General features: G+C 45.3%; 1 protein-coding gene across 2 annotated transcripts; it reads right to left on the reverse strand.

Annotated features, from left to right (window-relative positions):
- Nucleotides 1-907: 907 nt before the first annotated feature.
- LOC115333176 (putative nuclease HARBI1) lies at nt 908-17,264 on the reverse strand. Of its 2 annotated transcripts, none has more exons than XM_040219873.2 (4): nt 16,468-17,264; nt 15,308-15,727; nt 2,489-2,728; nt 908-1,549 (listed from the first exon to the last, which is right to left on the reverse strand). In XM_040219873.2, the coding sequence occupies exons 1-3, from the start codon at nt 16,851-16,853 to the stop codon at nt 2,491-2,493; spliced, it is 1,044 nt and encodes a 347-aa protein (XP_040075807.1). In that variant the 5' UTR covers nt 16,854-17,264; the 3' UTR covers nt 908-1,549; nt 2,489-2,490. The 2 variants fall into 2 exon arrangements, with proteins under 2 accessions (XP_040075807.1, XP_040075806.1); XM_040219872.2 differs by having other exon boundaries at nt 908-1,552; nt 16,468-17,263.
- Between the last annotated feature and the right edge of the window lie 4,698 nt (nt 17,265-21,962).

The following is a 21,962-nucleotide window of genomic DNA, read 5'->3' on the forward strand; positions in this document are numbered from 1 at the left end:
GGCCAAACCCCCACGTCCTGACGCCCCTCGTCGAGGCCGTCCTCGAAGTGATCGGCGAGGACTCGCCCAACCTGTGCGGGTTGGAGGCCACCATAGGTGACACCGAAGAGTAGGTGACTGGTTTCTAGACCCGATTGTGTGAAGAGTAAATGGTTTTAAGGAACCGGTCACAGTAATGCAGAACTGTCGTTCCAGGCGAGGTTCTAAAAGACGAGGAGAAATGATGATAAGAAGATGGGCATGTTGCCATTTGAATGGCATTACTGCCGAGTACTTTTATATTAAGACCAGAGGCCGGATGCCCGAAACTTTCTTACAACAAAGTTACAAACTTTTGAGTATTCCCGAAGCAAAATGTTTGTAAGTTTTGCGCAAGTTCTGACGAAATCCGTAGCTTGCGCAAAACTTACGATCTTTGTGCTTCGGGAATACTTAAAAGTTCGTAAATTTGTCATAAGATAAATCTACTAACTTTTTTGTCGTAAGAAAGTTCCGGGAATCTGGCTTCAGTTCTATTTCAACAACAAAAGCTCAAAGGCGGTTCGAAATATAAGTCACGAAACCGTCTTCCAGAGTGCACTCTAAGATCTGACGAGGCACCAGCGCTACCACATTTCTAGTTATTTTCAACAAGGCTGAAACAGTTTCACCGAAGCTACAAATTCATGCAATAACACGGCATGCAATGAGAAATCAGGTGGTAAAGCTGTTTATTATTATCTTATAGAAATTAAATGCAACAAAGTGGCAATGGCTTTTCTTTAATGCTAACTGTAGCACGCTTTCAATATGCAAATTAAAAGATCACACACAGTACAACCATCCTGTTGCTTGTTTTACCAACTTAGGAAAATTGGCTCAAACATTAACTTCATTCTGGTCAAGAAGGTAACTACCCCCGTGATGGTAACCTGTGTGAGTGAAATCAATACCAGTGAAGCTATGTGCTGTAATGTTTGAAGTTGTCCTATAAATGTGCAGTGCATTGTGGTTTGACTGGACATGTGACCACTAAATTTATGAACTGTTAATCGCATAGCTACACAGCTGCATTCTAACCTTTAGAATGCAGCTGTGTGCTCTTCACAACCAAATGCACATTTTCCTACACCATGTACTGGGCAATTGTGCAAGAAGTAACAACACTGCGCTCCGACCTCAAGCCTGTGCGTCAGTGTATAAACCAACTTGGCTCACAAACTTTGTCCTCTGTACCAACCCGTATGAATGAATTTTGGCGCAGCATCGGTGTCTTTATCAGGGTTACAAACTTTGCACAGTGTGTTCTCTTTGCCCATGCTGACAAGAACAAAACCTGACCACTTTTTACACATGAATTTGTCGCAGTGACAGCTCCAGGGGAATAGATCCACAGCCTGGTCCCTCTGGGAGCGGAGCAAGTGCGGCAGTGCTGCACGAGAGTCGGCCGCTGGAGGCGGTGCAGCGGGCCCCAACAAATGTGCCATACAGCCGACGTTGGTGCCGGGAGGCTTCACAGCGCTTCTTGCAGGAGACAGAAAGGCAGCAGCAGCTCGAGGGAGCTAATCTCCTGCTGGAGAAGGAGAGCACAGAAATGGTTAAGCAAGCTGCCACGGCAACAATTGCAGCAGCAACTGCTGCCGAGGAGTTCTACCAGCAGTCAAAAAAATTACTAGAGGACCAAAAAAATTTAATTCAACTGGAAACACAGCGTGCAGAATTGGAAATCAAATTGCTAAAAAACAATTAGGAGAAGAGTAAACATTGACATATTACGCTGTTTTTAATTTTCATTTTGAATGTATATATATATGACAAAGCCAACACAGCTGCTGATAAATAAAATCCATTTTACTTGCAACTGTATATTTCTAGATTCAGATCTGCTATACTCTGTCTCGTCCTACGATGGACTAAAGCCCAATGCTACACGCCGCCGGGTCCAATCACGAGCCTGTTTGAAACCATGTGGTATATTTGCTCCGTCAAACATATCGGTGCGCCGAAACGTGTCATGCGAAGACAAGTTTTTCATCTGCTTATCGAGAACTAACGGCGGCTCCGCCTGCTTGCAGGGTTTTTGCTCTAGTTCCTTGTCACAGCACGAATAGTTGCGACGCTCAAGGAATCTTGACTGCTGATCCATCTCCGTGTGCTCTGTCCGTACCGCCGTCAGCCTCGTATGCGCCTCAGTTGCCGCTAAGACTAAAAGCCTGCCTTGCATGTACTCATCGGAAGATCGTCTGGCTAATTTTATCATTTGCCTAATTTATCTTCGTATCTCCCTGAACCATAGCCTATGGTATTCGTGTTCCCGCTTCGCCGGGGTAATCGGCAGCAGTAGTCAAGCGTAATATGTGGGGACGGCGTGGGCGAAAATTCCACTCTCTTCCAACCTAACGCAGAAACAACATTTGGTATTCCAATGTTTGATCAATTAAAAACAAGCAGAATGCACTGGTACTCAAGACCATGCAAAGCAGCATGTGCAATATATTGGTATACTTACGCTCAACCGAAGAACTGGCTGACGATGGCATCCCGAGCCTCGTTGCTTTCATCACGGCCCGCTGCCACGGGCTCGACGGGAACCTCTTCGGGGAGGACAGTCCTTGGCATGCTGCAGGGGTATGTCTTGGCCAGGTTGTGCAGGACACAGCAGGCAACAGTGATGTCGCAGCATCTCTCTGGCTGCATCCTCAACTCAGCATGGAGGCAATGAAATCTCCGCTTGAGCTGGCCTATTGTCCTGCACAGTGTATAAATAGAGCAAGATCTGTTATCCTTTTGAAGTGGTTTATAAGAACATCTAATGAGATCGGCATGCGATGTCTATCATCGCTCCAGCCCATCGAAAACATGGTATTATGCCTAATAGTTAATATTTTTGTTGGAATATTTTAACATAGTAATGAAATGCAGATTTTGTTAAAGATTTCAGTGATGTGATTGGTCTGAGTCATTTTGGAGCAGCCCTTGGAGCAGTCAAAAGTCAATTATGGTGCAACAAAAAGAACTTTTGTAGCATAAGCGCACATTCATTTTTATTGATACCAATGCAAACATCACGTCAAGATTAATTTTTCGGCCTGTCCAACTAAAGGGCAAAGTCTACGTTGCCTTCTCACATACGTTCAAACCTTTGTTAGCATCAACTGCGCAGCAAGAGTTCCTCAAACACAAAACTATAGCGTTCAGTTGCGTGGAGAAGCACCATGACAGGGTAACAAAAAGGTGAGTGATGAAGGACAGCACAAACTCCTTTAAATGGTTATTTTAGGTACTGAATGCCACTAAATTAGTACAATAACATTGGTCACATAAACTGATGTTTCCTTCAAGTTCTAGAGGTTGTAATAAAACTGCAATTTATAAATGAGATAAAAAAACAAAGCAATTATCATTTGATTATCAACATAAATTACATTTTATCTGTAGAACTTCAGAGCAAAAACGGCATGTGAACGAAACTTAAAAACAAACCCGCCGAACTCATTCAGGCTCTTCCTGAGATTTCATCCACTGCTCCTGTCAATTTAGTTCTAATCTACTCGCACCTACAGAAAATTGATAGCTAAACAAATGAGTTGGCATAAATAAATAAACATGCATAACAGCATATATAAATGCTCTTGCAATACCAAAGTACCCTTACTAAATCTCGAAATTGGAAAAGGTGCCGCCGGGATCTTGTAATCCATCATATTTACGAGCCGAAGTTGTGCTCAGGAATTGTGTTGAGTCTCACTTTGGAGGAGAGCTTTCTCCTTAACACAGGGTCCGCTGCAGAGAAGCAAGACATACAAAGTTGCGATGCCTACTCCGTGGTGTTTGCTTCTTTGCAGTACACCGGTGCGTGGTGAAAAGCGCATTCAACGACACTATAGTCCGTTGCAACCTAAGAACGAAGGGCGAGGGTAAGACGGGTTGGGGAGGAGGAAGCAGGCGGAACGCTAAAGAGAGAAGGAGGTTTCCCCCTCTCTTCTCTAGCGTTCCGTCTGCTTCCTCCTCCCCGGCCTGTCTTACCCTCGCCCTTCGTTCTTAGGTTGCAACGGACTATAGCTAACCCTCCAGAATGAACAGACGACTAACATAAAAATTATTGCGAAACTTCCAGATATTGCCTGTCATTCATACGAAATGTGATGGAATGGTATCGTATACGAGACTATAATCAAAAGTTTTGAAAACCTGAAAACTTGCGTAAGCATATCGTGACGGTCCGGCCGGGCAGCGAAGCCCGAGCTATTATATTTTCAGTATTATTAAAATGAAAATAAGTTTTGGTGCTACGTTGGTGCAAATTTCTCACATTTTTGTTAAATGTAGCAGGACGTAGCAGGGTAATCACTTTGGCGCAAATGGCGCAGCAATCCCATCACAGATATAATGAAAATGTTCTTCGCAAAAACTTGCAAGCAAAATTGCAGTTTGAGATAAGCAGTATTTAATAAGATATGCTTGAATAAGTCTGTACACAAACTGTCTAAAAACAAAACCTCCCTAAGCCAGTGTTTTTTTTTCACATTGCAAGCTGTTTTTTTTTTCTAAGAATTGCTTTACATTTAGGCAATATAGAGTAACAAAAAAAATTAACTGCTATTGTTTGAAATGTGTAAACAGCTAGTAAAAACCTGTAGGTTAATAAACCCAGTCATACAGGAAGGATATGTTTCAGAGAAGTTCTAACTTCTATTCTGGAGTTTATACAGAAAAGAGCAAATGAAATATAACAATTATTGTGACATATAGAGTTAACTGGCTAATGGTTGAATTTTGTGAATTGATGTTCTTCATTCCCACAATGCTGGCTAACCTTAGAATAAACATTTCAGGCTATGGCAGTAGGTTATAGCCCGTAGTATAAATAACCCAGGTAGCACGCCAGAGGAATGCCCAACTTGGGCAAAGGTCTGGCAAACATAAGGGCCCAACTTTGGCGCAGTTCGGTTTTTGCACCATGGCATTCATCAGTGCCAAAGTACGGTGCCTAACTATAGCCTAAGTTGGGCGATCCTATGGCATGCCAAAGTTTGGCTCTTCTCCGGTACGCCAGAGGAGTGCCAAAGTTGGTGCCATACTTGAGCCATAACTGCCATAGTAAATCCTAATCTGGGAATTCGGGGCATGCCAAGGTTTGGCATTTCTCTGGTCTGCCAGAGGAGCGCCAAAGTTGGTGCCATACTTCAGCCATAACTGCCAGAGCAACGCCTAATTTCGGTATTTGGGACGTGCCAAAGTTTGACTTTTCTCGGGTCCGCCACAGGATTGCCGAAGTAGTGCAATACTAGAGCTATAACTGCCACAGCAATGCCCAATTTGGGTATTTTGGACATGCCAAAGTTTGGCGTTGCTCTGGTCCGCCAGAGGAGCGCTAAAGTTGGTGCCAGATTTGAGCCATAACTGCCATAATAAAACCTAAACTGGGAATTCGGGGCATGCCAAGGTTTGGCGCTTCTCTGGTCCGCCAGAGGAGCGCCAAAGTTGGTGCCATACTTCAGCCATAACTGCCAGAGCAACGCCTAATTTCGGTATTTGGGACGTGCCAAGGTTTGGCGTTTCTCTGGTCCGCCAGAGGAGCGCCAAAGTTGGTGCCATACTTCAGCCATAGCTGCCAGAGCAACGCCTCATTTCGGTATTTGGGACATGCTAAGGTTTGGCGTTTCTCTGGTCCGCCAGAGGAGCGCCAAAGTTGATGCAATAATTCAGCCATAACTGCCAGAGCAACGCCTAATTTGGGTATTTCGGACACGCCAAAATTTGGCGTTTCTCTGATACGCCACAGGAGTGCCGAAGTGTGCCATACTTGAGCCATAACTACCAAAGCAACGCCTAATTTCGGTATGTCAGCCTCGCCGAGTTTGGCTTTTCTCTGGTCCGCCACAGTTGTGCCAAAGTAAGTGCCAGACTTGAGCCATAACTGCCGCAGTAAATGTTAATTTGTCGATTCGGGGCATGCCGAAGTTTGGCTCTTTTCTGGCTACCCACTGAAGTGCCAAATAAGTGCCAAAAGTGGCAAAGAAAGCCGAGAGGCCAGCCCAAGTTTCGAATATCTCTGGTGTGTCACAGAAGTGCTCTTTTACGCGTCCCAGGAGAGAAATAAAATAAATGAGCGTTGGAAGCACGATAGTAAGATGTCATCACCTCCGTTCCCAAGCAGCACGGCAATACTTTGCAGTATCGTGCCAGTACCGGTCGAAAGTCGGTTACAATATCGCTCAACTGTCCAGTTTTGCACCACCGTTTGATACCCGGCAGGTACTGCCGTACAGCTGTTTCGCCCCGGCCTAGCGTTCGCGTAATATTGTGCGAAAACTCTACGATGCGTCTGCTTCGTATTGGCCGAACGTCGTGCAAGTATGTGTACGTTACATGTCATTTGTTGCATATCCAATCACTTATACGGAAAAACAAATTTGTTCCATCGCTCCCAGAAGTTTATTAAACAACTATCATTACACACAGTGTATTCTCAACATATTTACAAAGGTCACACTTCTCTGTAAAACGAAAAGCAAATTATAAAATACAATTAACACTGTCCTCATGCCAAGCAGAACTCATCACACGTAAAACCGCGGAGAATGAAAGGAAAGCAGGGCGACTATCAGAATCATGCTTGCGGTGCACTTACTAATAAAAGAGCGATATCATGTAATCCTTGATAGATGCATAATCCAACTCAGGCACCCCACAAACACATTCGAGGAAGAAGGTCGCGCACATTCAACTGACGTCTCGTCGTCGGCGAAGAGCAGTTTTTGTCGAAGCGTGTCCAACAAACACATCGCAAGTATTCCACGAACTCCGGTGCAAAAAATGACTGTTACCGAAAAATCGGCATGGACGTATTCCGACCGTTTACGACGAAAAAACACGGCCGCGTCTGCAACGCACGAAAGCAACAGAACACTGAAGAGCCCAGTTCGAAAACCGGACCTACGTGGCCTGCTTATTTCTATAACTAGGCAAACGGCGAAAACGACAGCCCCAGAGATCCCATCAGCGTGACAGAAAACGTCACGTGACAAATTTTCGTCCAAACTTTTTTGTCCTACGCGTCCTATGTAGAGAGGTCACGCTGAGTAACGCGTTTCGCTTCATCCTTTTGATTTGCTTAAAGCGGCTGTCGCGCTCGCTGACAGCCACACGAAGACGCAAAAGCAGGTGGGGAGGATTTGCAAAAGGCGAGGTCGAAGGGGCATCAACAACACATAAAAGGAAAGGCCGCTTCTGCCGGTGACCTTGTCGCCTTGCCTAGTCTGTCAGCGTTCGGCTTCCATTAAAGGGGTCATCAAACGCTTTTCCAACTTTTTCCTGTTTCCCTTTCCTCCTGAACTCATAAATCGCGCATTCCACCAAACAGTTGAAGAAGACGAAAAGGGGGAGTCCCCTCCTGCTCGCACTCCCGTTTGTGTAATCCCGGACACATCCATTCTCCCCCTAGAAGATTAGCCCGTCGCTCAAAATTCAGACAAAAGTCGCTTTCCCCACCCCGTTCATTCCGAAGCTGACAGTGCTGTTGAAGCTACGTGCTCGTTGGGCCAGCCACACTTGCCACGTGAGCGTGGCAAATGTGGCTGCAGAGAATGAAGTCAGGTGATGAAAGGGAGGCGGCTGATTCGTCCGGCAAGCGTGTAGCTTCCACCACAATGTCAGCTTAGGGGTGAAGGGAATAAGTGAGGTCCGGTTGCGTGTGACGTCAGTTTGGACCCGATAACGCGCTTTTGGGACCGCGGTTGTATCACAGTGAAAAGGCAGAGAGGTTGCGAAGGGGAGGAGGTACGAAATAGTCCGCTCTGTTTTCAAATTTTCGCACTGAAAGTCAGGCTTTTGACTTTCTACCTTTTTCTTTTGGTCCACTGAACGATGTGCTATTAGTAAAATCCCAATCTAAAATGATTTATCCCAACCCAAAAATCGTTTCATGGGCCCTTTAAGGGCCTAAGAAAGATAATCTCTTTTCTTGAGAGCGAAATGGACGGGGTGGTTATGTTTTCCGGGCTTGTCGCCATCCGATAGGCCTCAATTATTTCTCTCCCCATTTGCTCGCAGTGGCCTCCCATGGCTGTCGTGCCGGTGAAATTAGGAGCGCAAAAATACTCCACAAGCCGGGCGAAGACGTGATAAATGTAATAACAAAAACGGCTTGACATCACAAAAATAACAATTTAATTAAACGTTTCGCCTCCCATGCGGGAGGCATCTTCAGTAGAGCGCAGAGCGAGTGAGAGTCGCACAAAAAAGTTCGGTTATTTAGGCATAAAGTTTGTGTACATGTCCGGCAGGGGGCCACGGTTCTTGTTTACCAGCGATGAATCACTTCCGCGTTTGTCGTTCTGGATGAACCAAGATTCCAGCAGCTTCCTCGGTTCCCACCTTTTATCCCCCTCCAAGGTGGATGCCTTGTCAATGTCAAATTGGTGTCCTGACATCCATGCGTGGTCGACGAGTTCGGACATGAAGCGGGTGGCGGACCCGTGCGTGTTCTTTTAGTCTTGTTTTTCTTTTTCGTCTCGTCGCTCCAATGTAGGAAGCGTCACATTCCTTGCACTGTACCTGGTAAATCACGACCCTTTCTGCCTCTGGCAGGGTCGGATCTTTTGGCTTGGAGATAACATTGGCGATTGTTCTGTAGGGTTTGTATACAGTTCGTACCCCCAACGGCCCAAGGCCGCGTCCCAATGCCTCCGAAACCCTTAACGTAACGTGTTCGTTCGGCTCGATCCAGGCGCCGATGGGACATTTGTTTGTTGGTCAACAAGAACGCATTGGTCTTAATGAGTTGAAGTCAGACAGCTCCATCATGATTTTAAAGGCCGACAAAGGAAAAAGAACCGTTGTGCTTGATAGGGATGACTATATGAAGAAGATGTATGAAGTTATAAACGACAGTCACTATTTCGTGAGGCTATCATGAGATCCCGCTGCTAAGTCCGAAAGAGAGTTAGTTGACCACCTTCGAGAGCTGAAAAAGAAAGGACGCATCAGTGACGACCTATACCGTCGTCTCTTCTCCTTTGACGCCGCGACACCCAGGATGTATGAACTCCCCAAAATTCACAAACCGGACCCCCTACGCCCGATTGTATCTTTCATTACTTCATCCACTTACAGCCTTTCCAAATATCTGGTTATGATTCTGAGCCCTCTTACAAGAAAAAATGAGCTTAGCCTCCGGAATTCTCATGACTTTGTTGAACTTATACGCGCTCAGACCCTGCTACCGCACGAGGCTATGGTATCCTTTGATGTGATTTCATTATTTAGGAATGTCCCCAACGCCCTGGCGGTTGATGTCGCCCGTGACCGGTTGTTGGCAGACCAGTCGTTGTCCACTCGCACAACCCTCCTTGTTGAAGACGTTATACTCCTTTTGCGTTTTTGTCTCAACCAGTGTAATCTTAGTTTTAATGGGGACATATATCATCAAGTCAGCGGATGCCCTATTGGGAGTTCAGTTTCCGTCACCGTCTCGAATCTCGTCATGGAATATGTTGAGGAAAGGTAATGTCTGGCATTGATTTCCCCGTGAAGTTCTACCGTCGTTATGTCGATGACACTTTTGTAATGGTTAACAGAGAGAACGTAACTGATTTTCACCGCAATTTGAATAGTGTCCACCCCTCAATTCAGTTCACCTGCGAACATGAAACCGATAGTACCTTGCCGTGTTTAGATGTACGTGTCCATAGAACTAGTGAACCTTTTTTTAAGATGGAGACATCCGTATATCGTAAACCATGTGACAGACAAAACTTTCTTGACTACCACTCTCATCACCCTACTCAACACAAAAGCTCAGTTGTAAGATCGTTACTTCATCGTTCAGAAACTGTCCCATCTAAGTCAACACTTAGCATTCAAGAACTTAGCCATGTGCGGGAGGCTTTGAAAAAACGTAACTACCCCGACTGGTTTGTCAATCGCGTTAAGAAACAAATGTCCCATCGGCGCCCGGATCGAGCCGAACGAACACGTGACGTCGTGTGCATCCCGGAGGCATTGGGACGCGCCCTTAGGCCGTTGGGGGTACGAAAGAACAATTGTCAATGTTATCTCCATGCCAAAAGACCCGACCCCGCCAGAGGCAGAAAGGGGCGTGATCTACCAGGTGTACTGCAAGGAATGTGACGCTTCCTACATTGGAGAGTCGGGACGAAAAAGAATAACAAGACTAAAAGAACACGCACGGGATGTCGCCAATTCCACGAACGCCACCCGCTTCAAGTCCGAACTCGTCGACCACGCATGGACGTGAGGACACCAATTTGACTTTGTCAAGGCATCGACCTTGGCGAGAGATATAAGGTGGGGACCGAGGAAGCTGCTGGAATCTTGGTTCATCCAGAATGACAAATGCGGAAGTGATTCATCGCTGGTAAACAAGAACCGTGGCCCCCTGCCGGACGTGTACACAAACTTTATGCCTAAATAGCCGAACTTTTTTGTGCGACTCTCACTCGCTCTGTGCTCTACTGAAGATGCCTCCCGCATTGGAGGCGCAATGTTTAATTAAATTGTTATTTTTGTTATGTCAAGCCGTTTTTGTTATTACATAAATTAGGAGCGCAACCGGGACATTTTTTCCCGTGAATGACTATCGGGTGCTTTGACTCCGAAGCAGCTCTTTCGGCGTCCATTTGATGTTCTCGGAGTCGGTCGTTGAGGCATCGCCCCGTTTGCCCGATGTACCTGGTCCCGCAGGACAGGGGGATCGCGTACACTTCCTTCGGTTCCTCTCCTTCCGCCAAGATTTCTCTTTCCGGTACTCCCACGGAGCGGGCGGGTTTTGAGGTTGAAGCCGAAAATAAAGTTCGCTCTTTCCACTTTTTTTTGCGTTTCCTCCTCTCCTGCCCTCCTTTCCTCACTTCACCGCCTTCCCCCGAGGGGCCAACACGGAGAATGGATTAGGAGACGCCTCCGTTAATCCGGCATAACCCGCCGTAGAGGGGGCGTGCTGCTTGACTAAAAATTATCTCGCTGCACAAAAAAAAAAAAAAAAAATAAATAAATAAATAAATAAATAAAAAAAATAAAAAAGAAAAAACGTCGCGGGCAGCGATTTAATGCGCTTTGCCGGATGCGTAATGCTTCGTCCGCCTTGAACAAGCTGGTATGCATTGGACTAACATTTTTCGAAGCGCGGCAGGTTTAGTGTAGGTGCTATCATAATGGTCCTGCAAGACTTCCCTGTCCGCCACAAGCAAGCCAATAATTCAAGGACATAACGACGGCAGCGTATTCAAACAGTGTAAAATAAAATGTATATAATATTTATAAGAACACCATCGTCTTCACTGCTTGGCTTTCAAATTTTTAGCGCCGCAAATAATCGTAATCAAAATATTTTTATAATTGAAGACCCCTCGTCGTGCATCGAACCCAAAATTACGCTTACGTGCAACATGATTCGGCGCGGGAGCAACTCGAGTCACCGTAATTTCTTTTTTTTTTTAACGTGGATTTTGTTTTTTAATCTTACTGAGGTACCACTGGCAGAACACGAATCGCATACTTGGAAGGATCTGAAAACTCATATAGCTGGTTGAGTGAATGCAATACTATCGCATTCGTTGAAGCTCGATTTGTTGATTCGAACTTCAACAAATCACACGCACCCATTCTCCCTATTTCTGTTTACCCAGTCATAGTCGTTCCCTCACGATGCAATACGAGTACAAGTAACGGCAGTTTATGCAATGTTGACGATACACAGCCGTGATCGCACGGTTTTTAGAAGCGCTATAGAACGAGCACAAGCGTCGAATTTCGGTACTCTGATTGATTTCTGTCTTCCCGCCGTGACACCACACGAGAAAAGCGATTTCGTTCTGTCTGTGAAACTAGGAACAAAGAAATCAAGATATAATCCCGTAATAAAACAACGCGAAATGGATCTCTGCAGCCAATACCCAACCGTTCGCGAGGTGACTGGGCAAAAGCATATATTACCTCCGTGCCTTTGCCCTCTGCGCACCGCCAGAGAGAGTCATACAAAGTCCTTTGCGCTATTATCAACACGATTGCGTTTGCAAGCCGGTAGTTTGACTCGGCTGGGATTCGTCCCTTCTGACTTTCATAGCTCTCCATGAAACCAGAAAGGTAGATACTTTTCTCCATTGGGTTGGTTTGCCCGGGGCCTCCAGTTATTTACGGCCAAAATCACACTAGAGGCGCTTCAGCAATGTTTACTCTGGTCGACAGACGTGCTCCTTAAAGATGCCTGTCGTCAACTCTTTCCCAAAAGATACTTGAAGAGCCAATCTTAGAGGCCGACGGATAACGAGGCCTTAGACCTCAAAGAAATTATAACAGAAATTTGGCGTTGTCATTCCCAAACTGGTTGCCGGACGAAATCCAGGGTTGGTAATAGTAACAAAGATACGTACGGCAGAATTCCCTGCCATAAATAAAATGATTTGGCTAACGCCAATGTAACGCGAAATAAGTGCAAAGAGTTTTGCGATAGGAAGCGTAAACCGAAAAAAAGGAAAAAAAAAAAAAGAAAGAAAGAAAGAAAGAAAGAAAGAAAGAAAGAAAGAAAGATTGAAGAAAAGGAGAAATTAGAAAAAAAATCTCTGGTGACTTGGCCAAAAAAAATTCTGTTCATGTGATTTTTCTTGCCACGTGACCAAACGAAAAAAAAGCGAAAAAAAAAAAAAAATAACGCGAGAAAAAAAACCATCCCCTGCCCGGTTTCGAAGCTAGGCCATCTTGATCGTGAAACTAGCGCGCTATCCGTTGCGCCAACATAACTTTTTTTTTTTATTTCTTTATTGCAGCCAACATAACTTTTTTTTTCTTTCTTTATTGCAAGTTGCGCCAACATAACTTTGCCAGTAATGCTCACGCATTCCCACATCATAGGCGAAAGCTTAGGTGCGTTCGCAGTTTTTCATGCATGTGTTATTTTTATTTGTGGCAAGGGTTCACGTCCAGAATGCTTTTAGAGTTTTCGACCAAAACGAGTTTTCTTCATCCGAGTCACCTTCTAGAACCAGTAGACCGCACTGGGTCGTCCGGCTAATCAAGCAGCTATCTTCAAATTCTCTGGCGTGCCCGTCCTCGGATCCGAGGTCGCCGTTTGACAAGCTTAACTTTCTTCCACCTGGTAGCCGGAACCACCACGGCCAGCTTTGTTCCGTCCCCACTCCCTCTCGAGAGGATGGCCTCGCCCGAGGCTAATCCCATTCTCTAAACCTCCTTCCATCCAACGCTTGACCTTTCCCTCCCCGTCCCCCAGCTTCGGGAGAGAAGGTTCTTCTCTGCAGAACGTCCCGTTTGTACAGCGGCTTTAAAGTTCAGAGATTGTCCTGTCTTTATCGTCCCTTTTGTGTCTCAACTTTTTAATGTTTAAAAAGTATCAACACGCTAAAATAGGACAATTTCCGGGATTTCATTTTCATCCCCCAAGTGTGATGCGGTAACCGCGCCATAGAGCCACGGTCGTTTCCGCACTTTGTTATCGCTAGGATTTGACAGTGCTCAATCACAATGCAAGACACGCACAGAGCCACGCTCGCTTTTGCAATGCGCCGCATAAAGGAATGTCCAAACAGGACACGACTCCGACAAATCGTGAAAATTGAAGCGGGCTTGAAGCGGGCGCGTCCGCTACAATTTTCACGATTTGTAGGAGTCGTGCGTTTTGTAGTGTCCAGTTTGGACACCCCTTAATAATGATATATCTTGTTGAGACGTGCGCACATCCGTCTTGCGCAGTGTTAGCTCAATGGCAGCACTTTCTGTAAAGGCGGATTCACACCGGGGATAGCAGTCGCGCGATCCAGCTAAATCGCATCGCAAAAAAAAAAAAAAAAAAGAAAAAAAAAAGTAATTAGTTGGTCAATTTGGCGTGCGCGATGAGCGAGTCCAATGCCTTCGTTGGCGAGTCGCGTCTCAAAAACTCTCGCTCCGAACGCCGTTGGTTGGCTCGGCCTCTCCGCGACTAGAGTGCATCGCAAAACGTCGGGTCAGCAAGCGACTGCTCAAAACCCGTCACTTTTTGCCCGCGATGGTCGCTTTTGCGATGAAAGTTATGGCGCGACTAGATCGTATCGCCGGTGTGAACGCGCCATAATGTCGAACCAGTCTCACGGCGCGTCCCGATATTGGCTTGTGTACCTACGCGCGAGTAAAACATCTGGCACAATTTGCGTTTGCAAAGCCTGCTCCAGCCGCGTGAAAACATTCAGCCAACCTTTGGACTGCAGAAATCAAGAGACAACCAAAATAAGATAAAGTTGCCAGCCGAATAAAACTTGATTTCTATTTAATTAAGATGAAGACCACCCGCGTACATCAAATACCTCATCAGCCGAACTCCAAGGCAGTAAGCCTAGTTCTGGCACTTGTTTGGCACCTTTGGCCCGTCGCTGCCAGATCACAGCCAAACTATCGGGAAGCGAAGCCTAACTTGGGCACTCGCTTGGCGACTTGGGCCCAAAGATGCCAGATCTCAACCGAACTACAAGGTAGTAAGCCTAACTCTGGCACATTTGTGGCGATTTTGGCCCGAATGTGCTAGGTGACAGCCGAACTGTCAAAAAGTGAAGCCTAACTTTGGCATTAGTTTGGCGATTTTGGCCCGAAAATGCCAAAGCTCTGCCGAACTACAAGGTAGTAAGCCTAACTCTGGCACATCTGTGGCGATTTTGGCCCGAATGTGCCTGGTGACAGCCGAACTGTCAAAAAGTGAAGCCTAACTTTGGCATTAGTTTGGCGATTTTGGCCCAAAAATGCCAAAGCTCTGCCGAACTACAAGGTAGTAAGCCTAACTCTGGCACATCTGTGGCGATTTTGGCCCGAATGTGCCAGGTGATAGCCGAACTATCAAAAAGTGAAGCCTAACTTTGGCATTAGTTTGGCGATTTTGGCCCAAAAATGCCAAAGATCTGCCGAACTAACGGGCAGTAACCCTAAATTTGGCATTTGTTAGGCGATTTAGGCCCGAAGGTGCCAGATAATAACCGAACTACCCGGGAGCGAAGCCTAAGTTTGGCACTTGTTTGGCGAATTAGGGCCAAGATACCCAGACTGTTGCCAAGGGAGGTCAGGTTTGGCACTACTTTGGCTTCTTCGGGCCTTTTAATGCCCTAAACTGCCAGACGCAAACCAAGTTTTGGCCCAGAACTCGGTGCTGCCTGGGAAGGTATAGTAGAGATACGCCTTCCTCTCCTTGCTTCTGAGCAGCCGTAGCCTACTATGCAAGAACATAAAAATGGCAACAAATGTAAAGCTCAGGCACAACCACATAAAAAAGGTTAGGTGCCTCAAGGTACCGAAACACTGAACCGTCGAACCAGGACGCATAGCCTGGCTTTACCGTTCCACGATGCTCCTCGTTGTGCTATGTGACGCATTGTAGGCGACCTCCGCTGCTGATGACGGAGACAGGAAGGGCGTCATCAGCCATGGCTTGCAGGTGTAGCCGCGGTCTCCAAGCAGTAGGCCCTCGTAAACGCCATCGGCCAGCTTGCCTGACAACGAGCCCTCGGTGAATATCCTAGAGTCGTGGGTGCTTCCAGGCCATTTTGCAACCACATTGCGGATACGGTAAAAGACGTCAACCACTAACTGTACATTTATTGAATGGTACAGATGGCGGTTAACGTACACCTCCTCATGCACTTGTGGTGCCTGTATCCGAATGTGAGTGCCATCAACAGCACCCACGACCGAAGGAAACCCACCGATCTCAAAGAAGGCCTGTTGTAAGGCATGACCCTCAGCTTCACCTGGCCACCTGCATTGTAGATGGATTTGAGTGAGTCTGTAGCACTATGACATTAACAGTGACAGTTTTGTTGTTATGATCACATGCTTCAAAATAACACAGCTATCATTCATCGTCATCAATAGTGAGCAATAAAAGCCTCGTCTGCACAATGACAGTACTCAGTAGCCGCAAGACTAGCTCAGTAGCAACAAGTGCATAGTTGGGAGTGCAGAAACCAGGTTGTTTGTAAATGTCTGCACTCCTACTTTATTTGTAGATTAGTTGAATTTGCACCTGCGCCAATAATAGGTACTAAGGGAGTCATTTTGTACACTCCAGTTGGTTCGTGTAATTTTACTGCCCAGTTCACTGGTCTGCATGTCACGCTCATTACCAAAAAACAAATATCGAGTGCTGAAGCAACACTTCTAATGATCCTTTAGGGAGGTACCAGTATACGTGGGGATCGATGCGCTGGCAGATATTCAGGCTAGCAAGCCTACAGCTTAGGAAACAAAAACGAAAGGGTCATTGCGCAGGTGGTGCGCCGTAAATAAATTGCAGAATAGGTGTGCGGAGAAGACCACCTTTAACGAATTCGGGGGTTTCAGCGAACACAATTCACGCACCGAAATTTCTATACAAAGGGTTTCTGAAATAATGGTGATTTCTCATCGAGCAATCTAGGCCAGGCTTTTTTTCTCGGAAAACTGGCCTGCACATGCGCCTAATATCGGGACGCACCAGAGATGCTCCAGACCACTTACCCTATGAAGTCTTGGGCACGACGCGCCAAGGCCTGAGTCACCCGCCTCACAGTCCGCGAAGCAGTGGAGACGTGCACACGGATGTAGTCCCCTGCGGTGATGAGGAAGTTCCCCGTGGCGTAGAACTGTAAGGCGACAATGACCTGCTGCTCTGCAGAGAGGGCGCGGCTGCGACGCGTCGGCCGCTCCAAGTCCGGGCGCAGTGTGTCGGCGAGGAACACAATGCCCGCGCGACCGAATCGAAAGCGCTCCTGCAGTTCGTCCTCATCGAACTCCTCCAAAGGGTTCAAGCGGTCACGGAACACACGCTGCCGTCCCATCATCACAACAGCGTACTGGGCGAACACGCGCTCTCTTCGATGTCGGCGTCGCGTCACAGTCGACATTGCGTCCCTTATCTTCACCAATCCGTCCGCAAATCAGTTGTCAGTCAGTCCGGTAGTCAGTCGGCGAGCGAGTCGGAGGGTCGGTTGGGCAAACGGCAGGAGAAGACAAACAGTGAAAATCAGGTGATAACTAAAGCGCGGGAAACGTGCGTCGCAAAACACGGAGAACAAAACAACCAAAAACAACGAATCTATAAAGACCGTTGCCAGACCCGAAATCAACGCTGCAAACTTATGCTGTGTTTGGCGGCACAATAGATGCATCAAGATATTTATTATTTTTTTAAAGTACATATATATTTTCATGCATAAAAAGAAACATTGTGATACGATGTTGTTTTTATTTTTCTTAATAAAGACAAAACTAGCAAAAACGTTTCTTAAAAGGCTATTGTTTGCTTCGACCGGAAGGTGGCGGGAGCTAGCGCATAATAATAAAACACGGAGAAATTGTGCGTTGAGTTTTTGTCGAACGCGGCTAGGTACTCGGATGTACCTAGGTAGGGAAACGCGGTTAACTTTTAACCGCGGTTAGAGTTAACCAGCTTCGAGCAAACGGGCCCAGGAAGGTAATTGCTGTGTTATCATTGTAACGTGTTGCTGACAACCACGCAGGATGAGAAACTCTGGTAAAAGAGTCATGTCTTCTGGTCAGTCATCTTGCCTGAAAAACGCAGTGCAGTTCCTGTGGCTTTAGCGAGGACCCAGTGGGTTCGTGGATGTTGATATCTCGCGTGGTACGATACACCCAGTCGTCGCAATGACGACAGCCTCTCTGTCGCTTCCAGCTGGCTTTGCGAGCAGGGAAGGAACGTTAATCCGTCTTGGCAGCTGTCGTTCCTTTCATGCCAGGATATAAGACATAAATCTCTGTAGGGCCGTCGAGGCACTCTTGCTCCTAGTCTCCGAAATCTGGAGGAACGTTCATAGCCAAGGTATATCGACATAAATAAATAAATAAAGAAATCTACAAATTAAAGATTTCTGTCCACAGCTGGTTTAGTTTTGCGTTCGGGGCTTTTCCCGAAATGTGGTATTAGTCACTCTTTCAAAGCGGTAAACGAGGTAAGTTTTTAATTACGACTTTCAAGGCGTGAATCCTATCTACGAAGATAACCCTTCTTATATGTGCTTAACCCTAAGTAAAAAGAGACTACCATAATTTAATATATTTAGGAACTGTTGTTACTAATGATTCTGCGCAAATATACTGTCATATTATTAGCTACACGTTTGGAAGATAGCTGAGTATAAATTGGGTTGAACGAGAAAGTTAAAAATAAATTCTAATCTTTTGTATCCCTGTACAAACATAGTGCCTTCATAAATTTGGTGCGTTATTTTTTATCCACTATTACCTGCCTACAAACAAAGCCCTGGGAACGACGCATGGAAAATATGCACACAGGCAATATAATAACATATAAAGCAAAATTGAATGCGTAGCTCATACAAAAGATCATTCTGGTTATGCCGACACCAGACGCTGATAAATTGATTTGTGCCTCTTTCGGGCACTGAAATATATTTTACTTCAAACTTCTCGCAAGTTATAGACTTTATATTACCGTTCTGTCGGTAACTACATAGCACTCATGGTTTCGCTACTTGCTTATTTTTAGATAGTAAAAAGTATCTTATGACGCATGTTTCTCATCAAGATTTCTATTTTACGTGGTTTTCACGAAGGCCGGATGGGCATCATTTATGCGACTTTTTATTGCCGGATGCCAGTCTGATCTCATTCTCAATAATAATTATAATAATAATATTACATGCATACATACATATATACATTTTATTGACTTAGTGGAACTATTGAAGACGGAGATGTTTGCGGGCACATCAAAGCCAGTGAAGGGCTTGTGGAATGACACCCTAAAAAAAAAGAGAAAAGTCCGCTTAAGTGATGAGGTAAAGACATTGCCTTCAAAATGAGAACTGAAGGATAATAAAACTCTCCTCATCCCCCTTCTCCACCCCAACTCCCTTCCCCGACCCTCCCCGCCCCTCCCCCCTTTCCGATTGTAGCACAGAGTACTAATTACGAAAAAAAATACAGCATACAAAAGCAATATACAAAAGAATGTAACAAGGTAAATAAAGTTAACACTTACAAACGCGAGTTCAAAATAAAGTGTAGCACAATGCACTGATACCGAAAAATATAATAGAAATGAAGAGGCAAGATATCGAATCTGCAGTAGCTCTAGGAACCAGTACATCAGGATCGTCATAAACACACACGGAGCAGGCACTAAATACTATCAATGTTAAGACACTTGAGTTCTTTTTTTAGAGTCTTCAGTGATGTGATATCATAAATATAGTCCGGGAGGGCGTTCAAGACTCGTGGCACATAAGATTCGCGCGAGCATTTACCTTACCGGGTGCAACAACGTGGCACTACAAAACAAGGAGTGCTGCGCAATGTGCGGGACGAATGTAGCGGTGTCTTGTAAACACTGCTCCAAAAATTGCGAAGGAGGACGGTCTCAATAAAAAGTCAGTGCAAATTCGGCAGGTGAAGACTTTCAAAAATGTCGGCAGTGGCAGAAAGAGGCGTATCGTAGAGGATGTTGTTCCGTATGCCTCTTAATAAAGTGTTAACTTTTGCCTGCCAGTGGCCTGAACATATACCAAACACTGTGGTGCCGTCAGTCTTGTACACGTTACTAAAAAAAGGTAATCGATTACAATTACTATTACTCTTTCTAAAAATTATTCGAATAGATTACTTGATTACCCGATAGCAAAAGTAATTGGGCATTAATTTAAAAAGTAACCGTTACTTTTCCGATTACTTTATTGCGTGAAGACTTACATCTTTACCGCTCATAGCAATGAACTCCTTCCAACCTATATTTCACATTTTCACAAGTACTGACAAAAAAAAAACGGCTTCCCTCTTCGTGGTTCTTGCACGTTTCACAATGCGTGCGGGCACATGCATAGAATTCGTTTGAAGGAGTTTAATTATTTGGGCGATCGCCAGTCGAAGAGGGTGGGGGGAGGGGGAGGGAGCGGAGGGGGTTCTAGATCTTGTTGTCGCTCAAAGCTTGCGTCGCTCATTTTATTATTCACATGTGGATTAACTCGCGTGTTATACAAAAGAGCAGCAGCTCCAGGATTTGAAACAAATCATAGTATCCGATAGTGGAAGAGATCGCCCCGACCATTTGTCAACTCGAAGCCTTGCTTGTCACAAAGACCCCGTAGGAGAAATAGGGAAATATTTGAACTGGCTTTCTTATATGCTGCATCCGCTTTAGGCATGCTTGGGTTCTGGTTCTCCTACGGGCTGCGAGTAGGTACCGTAAGCAGGATTGTTTTTTTTTTTTTTGTGTGTGTTTTTTTCAGTTCTCCGTGTGTGTGGGTGAGGGGGCTAGTTTGAACGAAGGACTTACAAAGCTACATTCTGCTCCCTCAAACTTCGCCCTGAATGGCCTTTGTCTCGCACTGAGGCTTCCCTAGGGCTTCCCACTCCCAGTCCCTGCTCGAAAAAAACGGACATTCCACAGAAACTGTACACACAAAGGTGTTTACCTCGTTTCCTACAGCACCGAAAAAATCTTTCTTTTTTTCCGTTCGAAAAGAGAAGCAAATTTTGTTTTTATCATTTCAGAAAAAAAAAAGGTGTGTGAAAGGGGGGGGGGGGGGGTGTCTCGCAGAAAAATAGTAACGGTTAGAAGTATCAAAAAGTAATCAGGCTACTTTGTCATTACTGCCTAATAAAAGTAATCAACTGATCACAAAATTACTCCAAAACCTAATCGATTACAAGTAATTTGATTACTTTTAATGCGTACGGTACAAGTCTGGATACCGTACCGTAGCACACTGTAGGCAAGCGCATGGACTAACTAAAACCGAACATTGACGGGCATAAACATCCGTGTGTTATAGAGCATGCAAGGTGTAGTTCGTAGTTTTCCGCATAAGTAGGACATATGAGTGTTCCAGGACATGTCGAAATCAAAATGAACACCCAAATATTTCACGTTCTTAACAGATTTGATCGGGTCACAGTTACACAGATGGCAGCATGAGGAGTGGAGAATAAACCTGAGAGTAGCTTGTTGTCTTTTATAGGAATTGTGGAAGCAAACAAGCTTCGTTTTGGAGCTGTCGATATCAAGGAGGTTATCCGCAAACCATGTCCATTAGATGGTGGCATTCGTCTGGGGAATGTTGACCGCAAAAGGGAAATTAATATGGCGCGAAGTAAGGAGGGTGCCATCAGCGTATTGATAGATCTTGCAGTTGTTGATAGCGTGAGACATATCATTGGCAAATATATTAAATAGTACAGGTGAAAGAACAGATCCTTGGAGTTTCCCCGCTTTTAAAGAAAGGAGAGAGCTTCTAAATTTCCCAGTTAAGACAAATTTAGAACGATTAGTTAGAAAATTTTCTAGTAAAGAGTAAAACGAGCCCCGAAAACCTAAGCGCTGTAATTTTTTTAGAAGTGATGACTAACAGTCTCGAAGGCCTTAGATACATCTAGGAAGAGAGCACAAGCGAACATGTTATTATCAAAGGTTCAGTATAGGTAATCTTATAAATCGTCAAGAGCCAGTTGGGTAGGTGAAATAATGTCATGTTTATCTATAAAGCCGTTCATAAACTGAAGAAGGTGTTTTTCAAGCATTTGCCCTGATATTGGTAAAATCGAAATACGATAATAATTTTCAATTTTTGTTCTCGCACCTCCTTTGAAGAGTGGTCGTACAATCGCAATCTTAAGACCATCAGGTATTTTACCGCTCGTAATGGAGTCACTCAACATAACTAGGAGAACCTTCTTAATCTTAGCGAAATTCCGTTGAAGATCATTTGTCCGAATACCGTCAGCACCGGGTGTCTTGTTGGCTTTGAAGCTAAACAGAAGAGAGTAAAGCTCGTCATCAGTTCAGGGAGGAAGAAAAGCTGACGCTAGGGATGTATCAGCCAGAGTACATCGTTTGTCAACAGCGGCTCGAGCAGGGTGTAAGATAGACAGGTGGGGAAACGAGAGCCAAATGAGCGACCGGATTGTGTCCCCCTCGGTTTTCTCTTTTTCTGTGGCGCCATCTATGTGGAGCACCGCGAACTCTCACTCCGGGTAGG

The sequence above is a fragment of the Ixodes scapularis genome, unplaced genomic scaffold (assembly GCF_016920785.2).
Source record: "Ixodes scapularis isolate PalLabHiFi unplaced genomic scaffold, ASM1692078v2 PGA_scaffold0__279_contigs__length_252992795, whole genome shotgun sequence".
NCBI lineage: Eukaryota > Metazoa > Arthropoda > Arachnida > Ixodida > Ixodidae > Ixodes > Ixodes scapularis.

Bases quoted from the DNA above. Each gene is read 5' to 3' on its own strand.
- LOC115333176 (XM_040219873.2), bottom strand. From the start codon at position 16,853: ATGTCGACTGTGACGCGACGCCGACATCGAAGAGAGCGCGTGTTCGCC. The intron at 15,728-16,467 runs GTAAGTGGTCTG...TCTACAATGCAG, and splicing joins CGTGCCCAAGACTTCATAGG to GTGGCCAGGTGAAGCTGAGG. The intron at 2,729-15,307 runs GTAAAGCCAGGC...TACACTGTGCAG, and splicing joins ACGAGGAGCATCGTGGAACG to GACAATAGGCCAGCTCAAGC.